This window comes from Amborella trichopoda, chromosome 8 (assembly GCF_054954075.1).
Source record: "Amborella trichopoda isolate Santa Cruz 75 chromosome 8, AtrichopodaSantaCruz75HAP2 v2.0, whole genome shotgun sequence".
NCBI lineage: Eukaryota > Viridiplantae > Streptophyta > Magnoliopsida > Amborellales > Amborellaceae > Amborella > Amborella trichopoda.
In genome coordinates, this window is record NC_142343.1 from 3,749,025 (window position 1) to 3,768,112 (window position 19,088).

The 19,088-nt window shown below is 36.2% G+C and overlaps 1 protein-coding gene across 1 annotated transcript; it reads right to left on the reverse strand.

Annotated features, from left to right (window-relative positions):
• Nucleotides 1-514: 514 nt before the first annotated feature.
• On the reverse strand, nt 515-11,519 carry LOC18440218 (uncharacterized). The gene is made up of 4 exons (XM_006850370.4): nt 9,196-11,519; nt 4,031-4,416; nt 2,512-2,572; nt 515-1,413 (listed from the first exon to the last, which is right to left on the reverse strand). The coding sequence occupies exons 1-4, from the start codon at nt 10,726-10,728 to the stop codon at nt 859-861; spliced, it is 2,535 nt and encodes an 844-aa protein (XP_006850433.2). The 5' UTR covers nt 10,729-11,519; the 3' UTR covers nt 515-858.
• Between the last annotated feature and the right edge of the window lie 7,569 nt (nt 11,520-19,088).

Here is a 19,088-nt window from a genome sequence, read left to right on the forward strand (position 1 = left end):
AAACAAAAAACCATTTATGGAAATAAAACTTGTAAAAAATAAGGATCCCAATAATTTTTGAAACAATAAAAGCCATTCAAATTTTCAACAATTTAAGACTCATCTTCGATTTTTTTGATTTCTTTCTCCGAAAAAAACCATAATTTTTTTTTTAAAAAATAAAGATCCCAACAAGTTTTGAAAGAATAAAAGTACCTAAATTTCCACCAATTTAGACTCATGCACAATTCTTTTTTCCCTTCTATTCGTTTTATACCTAAAATGACACTTCTACGGACCTAACAGGCTCACACCAGCAGCAATGTGGTGCAAGCACCATTTCGATACCTCTTGGAAATCAGAAAGAATGGGAATGGCGTCAGCACTCTCTGCTAGCAGAGATATTTTAGGTATAAAACAAAAAAAAAAAAAAAGAAGGAAAATAAGAGTGCAGAAAAATTGCAAAAAATTGAAGTATTTTAATATTTTTTTAAAAAATTAAAGCAATATTACTAATAATTATTATTGGATATTATTGAAATACAAAATAAGCACCTAGAGAAGCGCATCTCGATCATTTAGCTTAGAATCCAGATGAATTACATTGCTTTTTCAATAAAATGAACATAATTGAGGTAAACATACCCGACTGACTTAATAAAAGAGATCCCTCCAAGCTCCACGCATTCCTCATTTCATCTATACCCTTTGGCAGATGAATATTTATATAAGAGGCCTTAGATAGAGAGAGATGGCTTAATGGAGAGGAGAGGAGAGGAGAGGAGAGGAGAGAAGAGAGAGAATATACAGTGTGGGAGGCGTTCCAGCTTATAATCTTCTGATTATGGCCTGATACTCGCCATTAAAGGTTTAGCCATCTTAACCAACAAAATCATGGAGTAACTGGGTTCCCAAATGCCTTCTGAGTTGCAGGTTTTGAACCTGTAAACCTTCAGATTCATTGCTTTCGTGGAGGCCACTGAAATGGTGGTGCGCTGCAAATTCGATGGCTTGCCCACTTTGATGATAGAATGGATTATCTTGCACCCCGTTATGGCGTAACCCTAGAGTGAGGGAGACTCCCCCAACTCCCGAATGGCGCGGGAAAAGCTCTTCCGAGGACTGGTAAGAAGATGGGTATTCAGTCGAAATAGGGTTAGGGTTTAACGGGTGGTGCGAAAGCTCTTCGTTCCTTAATCGTTTCATAGGTTTCGGCTCATGGCCTTGCTGAGCGTCTTCTTCTTCATTCTTTGGTGCAGTGCTTGAAGCGCTTTGGTGCTCGGAGTTCACAGCTTGCTTCGCCGCCTGCTCCTCCGAGTTCTTGACTGAATTGAGATCCATGTTTGATGAGGATTCCTTGTTTTCAAGCATGTGCATCTCTTCTACCATGGGTTTCCAGAGCCTCACTCTTGCATTTATGAACCAGTTAGAAACCTGTGATATAAAAACCCAAAGACGAATTTCTTGGTTTGTCCCTCTAATAAGAAAGAAATTTCAGCATCTCTAAAGCACGTTTGTTTCCCGGAAATATTTCCATGTGAAAAAATCGCCGTTGTATTTTCACACGAAACAAACGTGCCGAAAGAAAAGAGTTCTCATGGACTCTCGATCGCACATTAGAGAGAGTAACATCCACAACAAAAACAACCTGCTCGTACGTTAGAGAGAATAACACCCACAACATACACAACCTGTGCATCACTGAGTTCCACAGTATACTGCACATAGACTGTGTGTTACATTCTACACTAATGGGACAGACATCATCCCACCCTAAATGACCTGCTAACATGGGTAATATCCACTGTTGGTCATGGAGAATCGACATTAGATACATTGGCTGTGTACAACATAGCATACACAAGGTGTAAAATGTCCCTGGGTTTGTAGGAAACTGGCCTTCCGAAGCAGTATGAAAAGTGTCTTCGAGAGAGAGTACGGTGTAATTGAATTTGAGAGAACGAATCAAATGGATTGTCTTTTAGAGAGAGAAAAACAAAAATGGACCAGGTGCTTTCGAGAGAGAAATAACGAAATGGCTAAGTGCTTCAGAGAGAGAAAAGCCGAATTGGATTAAGTGCTTTAGAGAGATAGGGAACGAAATGGACTAAGTATTTTAGAGAGAGAATGACTAAAATGGACAAAATGCTTTTGATAGAGAAAGTACGAAATGGACTAAGCAGGACTGATGTAGTTTAGAGAGAGAAAGACCTAACTGGACTTGAGAGAGAACGAAATGGACAAGTGTTGTAGAGAGAGAACGAAATGGACTAAGTGTTTTAGAGAGACCGAAATAGACTGTGTTTTAGAAAGAGAACTTGAGAGAGAACGAAATGGACCAAGTATTTTAGAGAGAGAGAACGAAATGTACCAAGTGCTTTTAGACAGAGAAACACCCAAAAGGACTAAGTGTTTTAGAGAGAGAACGAAATGGACTTCCTGGCTTTTCAAGTCATCTTTACGTGAGTGCACCCAGAGGACCATTAAAAGAGTGTACAATAAGGAATAACATGTAATATTGAGTATATATACCTGGTTCCTTGTAAGACCAGTTTGCTTGGCCAACATTTGCTTGTCAGTGTCGGTTGGGTACCTGGATAAGTAATGCATGGCCAGATTTAAGAGACGAAAAAAGGAGAGAAAAGAAAAAAAAGCAAGTAGTGCAACTTTACTGTACTCCAATAATTGTAGTGTTGTACTCGCTGTAATTACCACACAACAGCAAGTAACATGGTGTACTGAGCAAAGAACCGGATATTATGGAATTGTTTTTAGGAAAAAGTTCACATGTAGTTCCAACCTTGTACCAAAAAAGTAAATAGCACTTGAGAAATCCAGTAAAATTGTACCAAAAAGTGTATAAGATTGTTCTAAAAATTTTTAATTGATCATCTCGACCTTACGAATATAACTAATAATAATTTCAAGTCAAAAAAAAAGTGCATCTCGTAGCAAATTATCTGGACCTTTTATTTTTAAGATTTTCAAGTATCCCCGTCTCAATTTCGATCTGCACCATTTTTGAAATTTTAAATTACATTATTAAGGTACTTTCAAATCATAATAAGTTTCCAATACCAAACCATACTTATATCATCATTATCGTCAAAACCTTTTCCCAACTGATTCGGGTTGACGATGCCCAAACTACACCTTCCAGTAAAATTAGGTGTCTTGCTTGTACATTTTTAACGTAGGCACCGTATACAAACCTCACCCTTACTTTTATAATGGGATTACATGGTAGAAGACCATATATGGAATTCAAACTAAGCCTAAGACATATCATTAAGTTTGAGAAATTTTCTTGCTTAGAGCCTATTCAATGTTACACCCAAGGTCATCAAATTCCACGGAAAACGGTAAATATGACATGTAATCATAAATAGATGGTCATATTGTACACTTTCACAATGGGGACATCAAATTGTATATACTACTTGGCCGCATCAATACATGGAAAATTGCAAACAAAATCAAAGACAAGGTTTTAGTGAGCACAGGCTCCCTTCCAATAGTCAACTTAGAGGAGATTCGGAAAAAAAACTTAACCAATCCTTAAACTCAATCACTAGCATCATGAATATGAAAAGAAAATACCTTTTACGATTTACAAACAGCTGCCTCTAAACAATGTTCTCAGAACATACTTGAATTATTCATTTTAGCCCTATTATAAGAAAAAGTACTAAAATCTAGTATTCTAGATCCATAATCCTAGTGTTTTTTTTTATTTTTCTGAAGTTAAATGATCTCGATGGTTGACATTGTCCCCCCAGAAAAATTTCAGAGTCAAAGTCCATAGTAGGAAGGAGACTGGATACGTACATGGATGAACCAAAACTTTTTAGACTTCATAGAGATCATTGAACAGTGTAGTGAAAATTATAGTGAGGTTGGTTGACAGGTTCTTATCTAGGTTCTAAAGTAAAATCGAGTCACTGCTAGCTTCAAAGTATCAATGCCTCAAAAGTAACACAGCCCATAAGATAACCAACAGAAAAAGCCCTTCCTAGCTATTTTAGGAAATTAGAGAAGGCATAAGACTTACGGGTGTAGGAAGTGCTCAAAAAGCCATGCACGGAGCACAGCCACAGCACGCTCAGGCAGCCCTCTTTGCGGTCGCCACACGTGTTGAGGTTGTTCAATAATTGCTGAACTTTGAACTGTTCTCTGATGACGAAGGCTTTGATCTAAAATCCGAAGACTAGTGCTTTCTCCTTTGTTAACACTCAGAGGGGTGCAATCCTCACCCAAGGCTCGGCTTGTGGAGAGTAGTTGATCAGCAATGGCATTTTTAAGGCATTTAAAGTGCTTGGACATGGCCCTTAGGGCTAGAGCGGTGTATGGAGCAGCTGCACTGAGGCCGGCTACACATTCGAATGATGTCATAACCATCTGCATCTGATTGTAATAGAGTTTGTATCTCTGAAAAACCTGCCATGGGGAACAAATTTAAGACATTCATAAAATTAACAAGGACGGTCATATCAACTGGCGAAAGCATTAGAGAGAACCCTTAGGCACTAGACAAAACATGCCGCAATTGAATTGATTGTGTTATAGCGTACTCCAAGGATAAATGTTCATCAACAATCAATAGATAAATGGCATGCAACTACTGTACTAGATTTATGGCTCAGAGGGCTCTACTTCAATTAATCTACAACCATTGCTCAAAAGGAACAGGTGAACAGCAGTTCAATTTAGACTCAATAGTCAGAGCATGAAATAAGCAATTGGTCTACGGTCCATTGTTACCAAGTCATCTAAGACATCAGAAGAAAATGCACAACAATAATTTACTAAGAATGAATTTCACAATGATAAAAGAGGAAAAGAGGGACTACTAGAAGTCAATTACGATTGTGCATCACAAGTACCACTGATCTGCCAAATTATATCCACGATAGCTGGTGCTCTATACAACTTCCAATCTAGCTGTTCTTAGAAAAAATACAACCCGTAACAAGGTATACAATAACCATTCTTTTCTTATAGCCAAAAAACTAATAAGCCATTAATCGATATTACAAGTTGTAATAAATAAAAAACAACACCCTAATCCTAAGACTGACTTATCCGGCAGTTAGATCGTTGCAAAGTATAAACCTTGGAAGCTTTCACCAAGCTTTTCAGATGTAAGCGATTATTGATGACTGGACATAATTGATAGAACTTGCGATGGGCTGGCTAAAATTGGACTGGATGTAGGCATGGGAATCTCTCAGCAAGGATAACCCATGAGAACGTTTTCATTTTCCTCTATCATTCTCCTAATTATGACCGTGGAGCAGCAATTAGGAATTTTGATATCTCCCAAATTGTACAACAGATCAAGTATACAATTGAAACTGAGATGACAGCATTCACCTAGATCACTTCAAAGGATCATATTTAAAAATCTCCCCTAAACAGGCCGAAAACCCAGTTGAGGTTCTCACTCTAAATTTGGAGTTTGGTCCTAATATGACTACACAATTTTACATAACTTCCTCTTGCCTTTGAGGTAAATATGCCTCACAAAGAAGCACAAATCAAAACTAGCAGCATCTTAAAATCAATCAGAAAGATAGGGCCCGAGGGGAAATTGGAAAAAATTTACTACATGTCCTGTGGGGAAATTTTAAATTCCCTGGATATATTGACTATTCCTTAGTAATAGTGTAGGTCCAAATCTCGTTTCCAAACTAGTCTCACAAACTAATCCTTAAGGCATTTGTATTCCTGATGACCATGAGGGGCTAAGTACTTTTGTTGACGACGTTTCCAAATGGAGAGGACACCCACCAGAATTGACTAGCAAATTAAGTAATCTGATATTGCAAAGAACAATAAGAAAGAGAAATCTTTGTTGTCCTTCAAACTCAGCCAATTCAACCGTCCAAAAGAAATGAAAAAAATTCCAACAAAACAACTTACAATTGAATTTTGCCCATTCTCTGTTTATTATATTTTTGACATCCACGATGGTCAACAATCTTCTATCTATATGAAGTATGAAACTACTGTAGTACAAAAGCCTCTAATACAAGAGCCTCTAAAATTTGAAAAGTACCTAGCATACAAACATTTTCATTCCCATTTAGATGGAGTGATGGGGTCCTCTTCATTTCATTCTTGGAGCATGTGCTTTTATATACGCATCACATGTACTAAAGAGGCATGATGTTTAAAAATACAGAGATCATTTTCATGATCAAATCTTTAAAAAAGGAATTCCCCATTAAATCATTCAAGTGCATTTAACATGAGCATCCGAACATGTGGTTTTCACAACCTTTAACCGAAATATCTTGTAATCTCATTTTCTTTATTTCTTCAACCCGCGTCACCCCCTAAGCAATTGCTAATTCACAAATATTCCATGCAAGACATCCACACGAGGGAAAGGCCAAACGACCAACTTGTCTTCGATAATGCATAATGAGATAAGAAAGGTGGATATTTTCCTAAAGCTCCTCTAAGATAATCAAGAATGAATGGAGAAAAGGTTAATAGTTTCTTGAAGCTCCTTGCACATGGAAAAATGCCAACACACGCAAATCATGGGGGAGGTGTCCGTCACCAGAAGAGCATCATTAGCCACCGCAAAGCCAATATCTTCATCATTGACAAGAAATCCATCTACGAGGACACTCCAAACTCACTTTTCTAACACCCAGGAGGAGGCCTCACTCGATAACTACCGTTAGCATTCAATCTGCTAAATTATTTCAGTGTTGCCCCAATGATAATGTTTAGAAAAGGCAAGATACTCCACAGTATCACAAAAGATGTGGACTCTAAACAACCACATTCCCCATATAAACAATGTTGAAAATATGCAATTCAAAAACTATAACTTTTTTTTATTACTTGTTATTTAGGTTTCTCTAGTTAATTTTAGAACTTTTGGGAATGTTCAAGTGATGTAGGAAACAAAAGGTTGCTTTTTTTTTTTTTTGACAAGGCTACATAGGAATGGAACTTGAGACATTGTGCTATGAAAACCTAGCCTCTACCATCCTGAACCATACCAGATTCCTAGGAAACAAAGGGTAGTTCTTGGGCAAAAAGAAGCTAATTAATAGGGTCTTAAAAATTCCTGAAAATCTTCTATAAATAAAGGTGTTTTGTAACAGAAGTGCAATGGAAAAAACATTGTGAAATTTGTAGAGAGGAAAGAAATTGTGTAGAGAGGGTCATGGGAGCATTGGGGTAACTTGGAGCTTTGCTATGGCCAGAGGCCATAGCATCTCCCTCGTATTGTTTTTTTTTTTTTTTTGTATATAAATATATGTGATGGTTTGGATACAGTTCTGGAAATGTTTCCCACCTGAAGTTTGGGAATGATATTTTGATGTGAATCCTACGCATGAAGGTGGCGTACTCCTTTCTTATTTCCTTACTTCATATTTTCAAACCTCCTAAAATTTGGCTTCCGAGTTTTGCGGCATGCCCACTTGTTTGCTTTCCAAATATCATGTTTAAAACAAATTCTAAAATTCCAACAATTAAATGTTGAACTGATGCCACAAGGCTCCACAAGTGTCACCTCAATATTCTTACCCCACATCAACCTTCACGAGAAAATAAATCATGCTGGAATTTCTAACCCCAATCCGCCTCAAGGGCCAATTCAGGTTCTTGAAGATTCACTTTCAGGATATTCATCTATGGAATGAGGCCTCTCCAATGATTTTGAATGACTGATGCCTAATAACTGAATCTTCTTCACACCCAATCATTACTATCTAGTACAACCCTCTTGCCCTCTCTCTCCCACGAGACCCCTCAATCATCTAACTTTGATGGAAAATTTTAAGAATTATTTCCAAGAAGCCAAACGGTCTCTAAAGATCAATACTTGCATTCTCCTGCTTCTCCAAATCCCAAAAGTGTAGTTGGTCTTTCCAAACTCACCCATCTTACCCACTCTCCAACCACATTACAAGAACCAATCGCCACAAACTAATTTCATTTTTTATTTTGATTAAAAAATTAATATGGTCACTGTTCATCTCAAAAATGTTTTTTATTATTTTTATTTGGCGAGCCACAAAATTCATAAAGCCGCCATTCTCCTAACAACATGTTCAAAGACAAGGTCTGATAAATTCTGCTCTTGTCCAACACACAGAAGGACTACCAGTCTACCACTTTGCAGGATTCTACCAATCCCTGTAATCTCTTAACCAAAATAACCAAACTGACCACAATCCTAAACCATGAAAGAAATTAACCATGTACTAAACCATTGTCAACATCCCCACAGAACATCAGGATTACTTTCAAGATATGAATTGCAAATGTGGATGCATCACATAAAAAGAAGGTTTCCAAGCAATAAGCAAATGTGAAACATTGGTACTCAATCCTTCGATGAATCCTTGCTTAGTTCCCTTCTATTATTGCAACCAGACGGTGAACTAGGCTTCAACTTTCACCATAAAGAAACCGAGGTGAATAATTTAAATAACCGGCATTTGGCGGCCAATACAAATGCGGCAGCACGCGACTACATAATATACTACAGGATTCATCTCAACTTGATCGCCTGAACGTTATATGAAGACTCGACCACAAAAAGTTCGATAAATTCACTTTCGGACCTCATCGTCTTGTGTACGATACAACTTGATGAAATAAGGACCCACTTCAATCAACATCCCTCAACAATTTCCCTGAATTTTTTGGACCTCAGCTAAACAAATAATTTAAATATATCAACTAATTCTAGAGGACGAAATGAATCCAACGTGTTTAATAAACAGATCTTCGATCTCTTGAGTAGTTCAATCGGCAGGGTTCGAACTTGAGATATCCTATCAATCAAATTTAAAGAAAAAATATATTAAAAAAAAGTGATTTACATGTACCACCATTTAAGTGATCGTGACAAATAACGTTTGGTATTATTAAGTAAAACCAATGGACTTCAACTCTCACAATATTTTGATCCCTCACAACAACCATCCATTTCACAGGCACACATAGTAGTAGAAAATCATGCATTACAAATATCATTATTGATCATAACTGAAAACTAGTTCAGAAATTGAAATGCTCGTAGCTGTGCTGTCCAAATTCAATAGAGGAATATCGCATCAGAAATACCAGCAAAATCCATTTTTGATACACTGGAATACAAAAACCCCACAAGAAGCATCCATTATTCATCACAAATAATTTTAAGAAAGAAATGAAACAAGGTCGAGTATTTGTGAGAAATACCTCATTCAGCATTGAAACCAGCTTTGTCTTCTTCTTGTGATTCTCAGCTCGATCGCTCGAAGAGACTGGATTATCCACACCAGCTTCACTACTTGTTTCCGTAGAATGATGGATCGAAGAAGCTGAAACACTAGGGTTTCCACCCCTCTCACTAACGCCACATGAACTGCCACCTCCACCTCCGTTTCCCCTCTCAAAAGGCCCTTGAACTCCTCGTACCCTCGCTTTCGACCCATCCATCTGAATTACTTGCCCCACATTGCAAAACTCATCCAAGAGTTGCTGAGCCGGTTTCAAGAAGGTTGAGCTCTTCAAAATACTAGCATAGCCAGTAAATGGGCCAAGAGGACCACCACCCATGCCATGAACCGAGCCTGAGAAACCTTTGCTCCCACTGCCGAACCTTTGAAATGATGTATAGTCCCTTATGTTCCCATTGTTGCACTGTTTGCTGTAAAATTCTTCACCTTTTCCCTTATTATCTTCTTGGTGCGAACCAAAGAAACCAGCTTTAGAAGGACCATAGTTATGGCACCCAAATCTAGACTGGAAATCCTGAATATGAAGCTCAGATGGCTGATGAGAGGAGAGAGAAAGAGAGAGGCCCTGCCCTGAAGTGTCATGGCCAACAGAGAGTTGTTGGTTTGCTTTGAACTCAATATTTTGGAGACTGTTAGCGTAAGAAGTGGGGAGAAGGAAAGCTTGAGGAGGTGGGTCTCTGAGATTTTGATTTATTTGGGAGCCATAGAGAGAAGAATTGCAATCCATAGAAGAAGTCACAGGAAGAGAACTGTGATGAAAACCAGGAAAATGCATATTGGGTATCTCAAGAAACTGCTTCTGGCTCTCTTGATTCAAAGACAAATCACTAGAGCAAGGGTTCAATAAATGAACAGAAGATTGAGCATTTGGGTCAGTAGTATAAGGATTGTTAAGGAGAAAGAGCTGGGAAGAAGAAGAAAAGTTACCTTCTTTTAAACTTCCTGATAAGATCCCCCCTAAAACAGATGGACCAAACAGTGGGTTATTACCACCATATGAAGATGCACTAGCTGAGGTTGGAGCATAATTCATGAGTATGTCACAGTTTTGTTGAGCTTGGGAATTCAAAGGATTATTGGGTTTTTGAGGGAGAAAACCAGAGGGATTTGGGCGAGGAGACAACGCATCGCTTGTGCTTGCGAAACTTGACATATCTGCCTGCAAAATATTGGGGTCGCAAAGAGGCAAAGCTGGAATTCCTGTAAAATTCCTCGAAAAATTGCAATTTTCAGGCAAATCAGAAGGCACAATTGCTCCAATATTAACGTCCCTAGATTGATTGAGCATGTAGTGTGACATTCCTTGGTTGATCGTATCAGTTTGTGATAAAGAAGGAGGTGGTGAAGAAGATGAAGAGTTGAGCTGAACTCTGAGCTTCTCTCTACGGCTTTGTTGAGCAACGTGGGGCTGAGATCTAAGCATATTCATTCTAAGAAAGGAGTGATCTGAAACCTTTGGGCCCAAGCATCCTTGCTCAAACCCTTGAGACATCAGCTCAAACTGACTGGTGAAATACTAAGATCACCACAGTGGCCAATACTCACCATAAAATCACAGTTTTGAAGGAACCCAATTCAAATCAGCCAAAAGATTAGAAACCCAATTCACAAGAAAGAGGAAAGAGAAACGAGGTGCTTGATTACCTAGAGCGAGAACGAGAAGCAACCGTTCATCTCCTATTCCATAAAAGCTTAATCCCCCAAAACTGTATCTGATCCTAAGAATGTGAGATCAAAGCTGGGGACCACTAGAGAAAGAAGACTCAGAGAGAGGTGTACTTAAAGAGATTGAACTCTGGAGCATGGTCTGTTGACTTGAGATATACTACATGCACAGTGCGCCTTGAAAACCAAAAAGGAGAGTTCGAGAGAGAGATTTACGCACTAAATTCTCAGAACCTGGTTGTAAAGAGAGAGAGAAACATCATATACATGCACAGTGTGCCTCAAAAAGCCCAAAAAAACACCCTTCTACGGCAAAACCCATGCACATGAGTGTGAGCGTGGGTGTTTTGTGAACTCAAGCTCTCTGCCTGTTATTTTAATGGCGGCTCTGACATAGAGAGAGAAAGCTCAATAAAAAAGACCAGGCCCAACTTGGGCAAGAGATCAAATCCAGCACCTGAGCGCCCCCCACTTCCCTCTCGGACCAGAAAGGAACAGAAACAGATAACGTGGATGTGTAGAGAGAGAAACAATCGAGGGTTAGAAATAGAGAGAGAAAATGAATGCTTATCATTATCACTGCAACTGCAGTAGCAGTAGAGTAGCAGTGGCAGTAGCAGAGGGCAGCTGCACTCGCCATAGAGGGCTTTTGCCTTGGTTTTCGAGCTTCTGTGACCGGCTATGGCCGGTTAGCTGGGTTAGATCTCCCGGTCACTTCACGACAACCGCTCCGGTTAAAGCTAGAGAGAGAAAGCGACTGTTTGGGCTTCTTTTTGAGGGAAAGAAACTCTGCCTTTCAGGCTCCTGCTGACGCCACGCACCAAAGAAAGATCACGGCCTCAACAAAACCCTAGGTTTTGCTTGCCCTAGCCCCACGTAATCAAGTTGTCATAATGACTAAATTACCCTCTTAAATTATCTTACATAATGCAATACTTTTTTGTTTACTAATCAGGTGATTATGGGGTTATCAATCACTGAATTGGTTGCTTGCTTGAGTAATTCTATTGCTAAGCATTTAATTAAGCTGATTGACCATGACTCATGGAAAATTTTCATTATTAGATTTACATGTTTATTCATTGGGATCGTATACTACCATGTATTTCTTGATTTTCTTTTGAGACGAGGCAATGACATCCCCCAGCCGCTCGGATTTCATACCTACTGGCTAATCAGATTTCTTTGTATAGAAAATTAATAGTTCTACTTTGTGCATTTTCTTATTTTAACTCATTTATATGTCTGGATAAATATAATTTTTCATATTACAAAAATATATACAAAAAGATCATTTATTTTTCATATAAGCACATCGCAATCACTATTGTTCAACCGATTTTAAATCAAGTGGTTGACTATGCATCATTTATTAGGCTCACATCACAATAACTTTTTCAACTTTATGACATACTTCAAGCTATCAATTTTGATATCCGATGGTTAGAAGTAGTTGTAACCTCCTTATAAAAAAAGTAAATAGACCCGTAATGTACAATTTTATAAAATTACGTAGAAGATGTGAAATTTATTATCTTTTTTTTAAAATATAGGCTCAGACCTGCTAGGGCTCCACTCAGCCTAACTTGAACGAGCCCGAGTACATCTTCACAAAGAAAGTTTTTTTAAAAAAATTCTTCAAATTGGGTGACACATGCACTTCTTAAGCTTTTCAACCGAAAATTAGGCGCCTCCCCATCTGTCTCAAATGGGTCCAAAAGAGTTTCTAAACATTGACCTTGTTAATGTATATGATTTATTTTAGAACGTGGAATTTATGCGAGCATGCCCACAGCCTTACGTTCACCAAAAATATATTCTACTCCCTCACGAGTATATTGTTCATTTACTCCCTTTAGTAAAACACTACCAAGGATTAGTTTTATGACCCAAATCTTGGGAAGAAAACCTTTTTAACATATAGATTAATTTCAGTATGAAAAAAAAAAATTCATAATTACACCCTTTAAGTATTTGAAATAAAAAATATCTTTAAGATTGAATAGAAATCGTCCAATTTTTAGAGGATGAATTCTAAGTATTAGAAACCTCAAATTTCAATTTGTTTCCGGTTAAGAATATCATTTAATGATTCTATAACGGTTATCAAAATTTCAAATTGAAAAAATCATCCCAAATAGGTCTTCTAATTGATATACTAGAAGTAAACTATGCTCCCAAAAGAACATAATATATGAGCTCTTATTTCTCATACCAATCCTTAGTCTCTATAATGTATACGTATCTCCAATCCTATGGCATTTAGGTTAAATTAATGGAAATGTATATAATGAAGCTATTTACTTTTGATACAAGGATGTCATGATTATCACTGACGGTTAGATTTGAAATCACATGTCATTTTTTAGGTATAAATTTTAAAATAAATTTTCTCAAATATTGTGACACACTTTCGTCTACTGGATATCACATTTAATATATCAAAACCAAAACTAAATGATCTCATAATATACAAAAAAATTTGTTTCATGCACGTTGGACTGCATTTCTACTTATGTGGTCCAAAAAGTGTAAGGCATCCATCTTAAAGATGGATGTAAGTAAGTGTAAGGCATCCATCTTAAAGATGGATGTAAGTAGGTGTTCCATCTAAAAACAATGGAAATTAACCGTCCAAATGTTTTTTTTCTAAAATTATTATTGTTAGTTTTTAATATGTATTTATTTTTTCACATTCATGATCTTAATGTTAGAGATTACATATCCTTAAAAATCAAGCCTTAAAATCCATCCCAAATGTAGATTTATTAAGAGGCCCGCAATTCTAAATATGCGGCATGGCATAGAAATTTCCACTTGAACATTTTTATTGTTTAAAATGTCATATGACATCCTTAAATTAATGTGATTGATTTTGTATGGGTGTGCATGTGTGAGAGAGAACAAAACCTTAATAAACTTAAATATTGTCACATTTTAGTAGCGTTTAAATGGTAAACTAGAATGAGTTGGGCCATATTCATAAGATAAATTAATTAAAAAATGGGATCCGATTGGATTTCGTCCAAGGATCGATTTCCATCACACTCACTTGATAAGAAAGCATGAATAAATTGAAATGAAGAGACCGAATCCAATTATTAGATTATTTAAAAGCATGCAACTTCAGCATATTAAAAAGGAAAAGAAGCTAAAGGAATTAAAAATAGGAAGGGTAATCTAGTAATTTCGGCAAACCTGGGGAACTATTTTAGAAACTCCTAGGAGCGAAATCCTGAACATACACGTGGGCCAATCTGACGGCCTCAGAGCCTCGTGGAGCGTCCCTTCGTCCCGTAAAGTAATGCGCTTCCTTCCAACGACGTCATCTGACTCCTCGTAGGGGCTTACGTCGACCGCCGGATCTTTTGCCCCTTGCTCGTGCCCGCCGTCGATTTTGGGCATCAGGCGCGTCAGGACCGTACATCTTGGCGTAATTAATCATTAATTCTGTCTATATTTTTCTTTCTTAATGATGATTTATCGGGTTTAATTCATTTAAAAAAAAGGTGGGTGAAAAAATATAAATAGAAAATAGCGACAAAAGAGACACTATTGAGGCGTCACTAGACAGGAAAGGAGCACCAAACCCCCTTTTTTTCTCCCGTGAAAACCGAGAAAAATTAATTATTTAATTTATTGCAGAAGGATCATAGCTAGAATCTTCTCCGAAGTTGGAGATTTTATGGGAAAATGGAGAAAAAAAAATCCTAATTTTCCGGCTTGCCACAAATCTTGTTCGAACTTCAAAGTTTCAGATAGTTTTAGGTTTGTGTAAAAATCGAAAAAGTTAGACCCAAATTGCAATTTGGAGTGGAGATTACAGGCATAGTGATAAACCAGTAATGAAGTATGCATTGATTTGATGAGTTTTTATCCGTCTTTTGGTTGGGGTGGGACCCGGACTCGACCCAAGAGATAGACCCAGTCCAAGTCCAGGTATAGGTTCAAAATTTGGATCCATCAAGTCCGCGTCTTATATTAGTTTTTAGCAGCGTTTTAAAAAACGCCGAGTCGAACCGGACTCGTCCGGTTCGACTCGAAAATCGTGAAAAAGGACCGGATCGTCTAAAAAATCGGATATCGTCCGGTTCTAGAGAGAACCGGACGATTCTGTACAGTGAATCGCCGATTCACTGTACGGAATCGGCGAGTCCGAACAGTGAATCGGCGATTCCGTACGGAATTTTTTTTTTTTTTTTTTTTTTTTTTTTGTAATCCATGATGGATTTTTTTGTAATACTTGATCGATTTTTTTGTAATCCATGACCGAATTGTTTTTGTTTTTTTGTAATCCATGATTGAATTTTTTGGTTTTTTGTAACCCATAATAGAATTTTTTGTAATCCATGATCGAAATGTTTGTTTTCTTTTCTTGTAATCCATGATCGATTTTTTTGTTTTTTTTTTGTTTTTGTAACCCATGATAGAATTTTTTGTAATCCATGATCGAATGTTTTGTAATACATGATCGAAATGTTTGTTTTTTTTTGTAATCCATGATCGAAATGTTTGTTTTTTTTTTTGTAATCCATGATTGAATTTTTTGTTTTTTGCCTTTTTTGTAACCCATGATAGAGTTTTTTGTAATTCATGATTGAATTTTTTGTAATCCATGATCGAACTATTTTTTTCTTTTTTTGTAATCCACGATTGAATTTTTTGTTTTTTTTTGTTTGTTTTTTTTGTTTGTTTTTTTTTGTAATCCATGATCGAATTTTATGTAATCCATGATCGAATTTTATGTAATCCATGATTGAATTTTTTGAAAATTTGTGATTTTTTTTGTTTAATCCATGGTCGAATTTTTTTTTGTAATCCATGATAGAATTTTTGAAAATTTGTGATTTTTTTTTTAATCCATGATCGATTTTTTTGAAAATTTGTTTTTTTTTTTTTTTAATCCATATTATTCAAAGAGAAAACGAGAGAGATGATGATTCTGAGGCCACCCTATCCCAGCCATATTATTCACATATCGAGTCCCAACAGCAACAGTGTAGGGATGAGCACGAAATACTGTAAATTAAATGCTGAATGGCGGTTCATGCAGGGAAAGAACATATCAATATTCGCATATTCATTCAAAAACATGAAAATTCTTAATGGAGTACCCTCATTTTTTATTGAATTCCTAAAAAACAATATTTATAATGAATTTTAATAATTTTTTCGAAATTTTTTTAAGCTTTATTATGACCGATTCACCCGATTCTCGATCCGGATCGCCGATTTGCCGATCCGGATCGGTTTTTTGGAAGCCCGATCCGGATCACCGATCCGTTTTTTAAACCATTGGTTTTTAGGGTTTACTCGAACCTGGACCCAACTCAATCCACTCAATGCTACCCCCATCTTTAGCGGAGTTTATATAAGGTGTCAAATTTAACCTATAAATATAAGATGCACCTTAAAATTTCATTCCAAAAAGTTGTTCCTACATATAAAACCTTTTAAGTGATAATCTCAACTGTTTTATATATATATATAGACGGTCCATTTTCAAACTTTTCAAAGTGTTTATAGAAAACCTTTTAAGTGATAATCTCAACTGTTATATATATATATATAGATGGTCCATTTTCAAACTTTTCAAGTGTTTATAGATCTGTTTGATCTACATCATTTTTTATCTTTTAAATTCATCAGTTGGTTTGGAAATTGGCTTTTAAGCGATCATAAGGATTTTTTGAACGAAAATAGTTTCTTTTAGCAATGTTTAGTGGTGCATCTTGTTCGGATTTTTTACGGTTGACCTTATACAAACCATCTTGAATAATCAAATTAAGGCTCACTTCAAAAAATCGCTAGAAAGTGTTGTTTCGATGTTGAAAAACCCTCAATTCGATTATCTCGACCCGAAGATGTATGGGCACACAAAAAAATAGATGTCAAGTTTAGAACTAATGCATCTTATAATATACTCTCTAGACCGTCAATTTTAAAGATTTTCAAGTGTTCATAGATATGCTCGATTTACACTATTTTTTAATATTTAAATTTTATATTTAGGGATAAAAAAAAAAGTTCAAGCCATCACAAACATTTTTAATATTGAAAAAACATATTTCGGCACTATTTGAAGAGGAGCCTTACTTTGATAGTTTAGGGCCTCAACCTTATACAAACTACAAGCATTTATTTTTAGTAGAAAGAGGTCAAAATCACTCTTATCTATCAAAGTTTAAAACGAGTAATTACAAGTGTGTTATTGACTAGAGTCAAAGTTCAACAAAAAAGTATATTTCAACTTCGCAATCACCCCAAGCCATTAAATTAGACATCTAATGGCTAAGAGTAATTGTGACCTCCTTGTAACAATGGTAAATGTTTTCATATTATACTTACAAGAAATCAACTATTTAATATTTTATTGCTTGGCAATTATTCCAATACATGATCATATATTCCTTTTGATAGGTAATTTGAAATTAAATCGATAGATACAAGTCTAAATGATAAAGTTAATCTCTTATGGCCATTTGGATAAATTTTTCCAATTTGTATTTCTAGATAACACTTTGGGAACATGATTTTAAGTTGGTACTGAGGTGCTTAAAAAACATGCAGAAGTAGTTGACTTAATTGAGAGAGTTTGCTAGCAATATGGGGTTAACAATTAATGATAGTGTCCCTCAATTTGAGATCGATAACTCCTCAACCCCAGATCTGATGATGTTTGAAGAGCTGCTAACAAATTGTTGGAGATGTGGAGTTGTTATTTGCTATTAGGGTTTGGTTTCGGTGGGCCCAAGAAACCAAACAAAAAATAAAATCATAAAAATAATATATTTTTTTCTTACTATTTTTCTTATTGGAAATGGTCAGTTTCAACTCGAAATCACCGAGTTGTACCAGAGGAACCTGGGTCAGGACTTGGAGCCCAAGTCGAGTAAGAGAGGATCCAGGTCAAGACCTAGCAAGAGCCCATGCCCTACTTTTTAAAGACTAATTAAAACTAGTCTTTGTTCGTAACTTCTTTTTAAGATTCTTTGAATCACAAACGGTTTCCTAGTCAAATCACAGTGGCAATCACTTTAATGAGGATAATTCAATGAGTATAGATGAGTTTGCCCTTCTTTTTTGAAATTAATTATCTACACAACAACAAGGTCACTTGCTTGGGGTAAGACTATTTTCTTGAATTTTATTTACTTAAAAGGGAGGCCTGTGTAAGGCGGGCTTTTATAATGTAGATGTAGTTTGGTGTCGAAACTTATTTTTATCTTTAATTATGAAATTTACAATATCAAAAAAAGTATAAATCGAGCATATCAATAAATATTTAAAAATCTTAAAAATAGACGATCCATATGATTTGTTGCAAAATGTATTATTTTTAATAATTAAAATGTGGTATTGATGACTAGATTCAACGTTGGAACACTTTTTTGGATGATAGCTTAGTTCGATGGCGTAAGGTTGACGCCTTATATATTAATATTGTCCAAATTGAAGAAGCCAAAAGATTTGATACCCCTACGGAGTACGCTGTCCATTTTCTCCTTCAGATAAAATCCAATGTCATGGTAATTTCAGGTCGCCAAAATTTGGGAAACTAACATTCTCAACCCGTAGACTAACCTAAAATAAAAAAGAGAAAAAAAAATAAGTTCCAAATTGGACTCTCCAAGCATTTGAAAAAAGAAGAAGAAGAAGTCTCAAGACTGAATAGAAACCATCTTATTTTTAGAAGATTTGGGAAACTAACATTCTCAACCCGTAGACCAACCTAAAATAAAAAAGAAAAAAAAAAAAAAGTTCCAAATTGCACTCTCCAAGCATTTGAAAAAAGAAGAAGAAAAAGTCTCAAGATTGAATAGAACCATCTTATTTTTGGAAGATGAGATCGAAGTATTAGAAAACTCAAAATTCAAATGTGTTGTTTGAAAAATAATCACCTAGTAATTTATAGGCTGTTCCCAAAATTTCAGATAAAAAACAAAAGTCCTCCCAAGTAGGTTTTCAACCCAAGGGAGTAGATGTACAATATGCTCATGTAGGTATACAATATATGTGCAATTTGAAGATTTCGTTGAACTGCACTTTGTTGCTCAAAAGTTAAACATAGTTCTTACTGCCTATCCTTCAAACTTGTCAAGGTTAATCCTTAAAAGAAACGGATACTTTATAGAAAAAGTTTTTGTTGATCAAAGTTAAGCATAGTTATTACTGTCTACGCCTCAA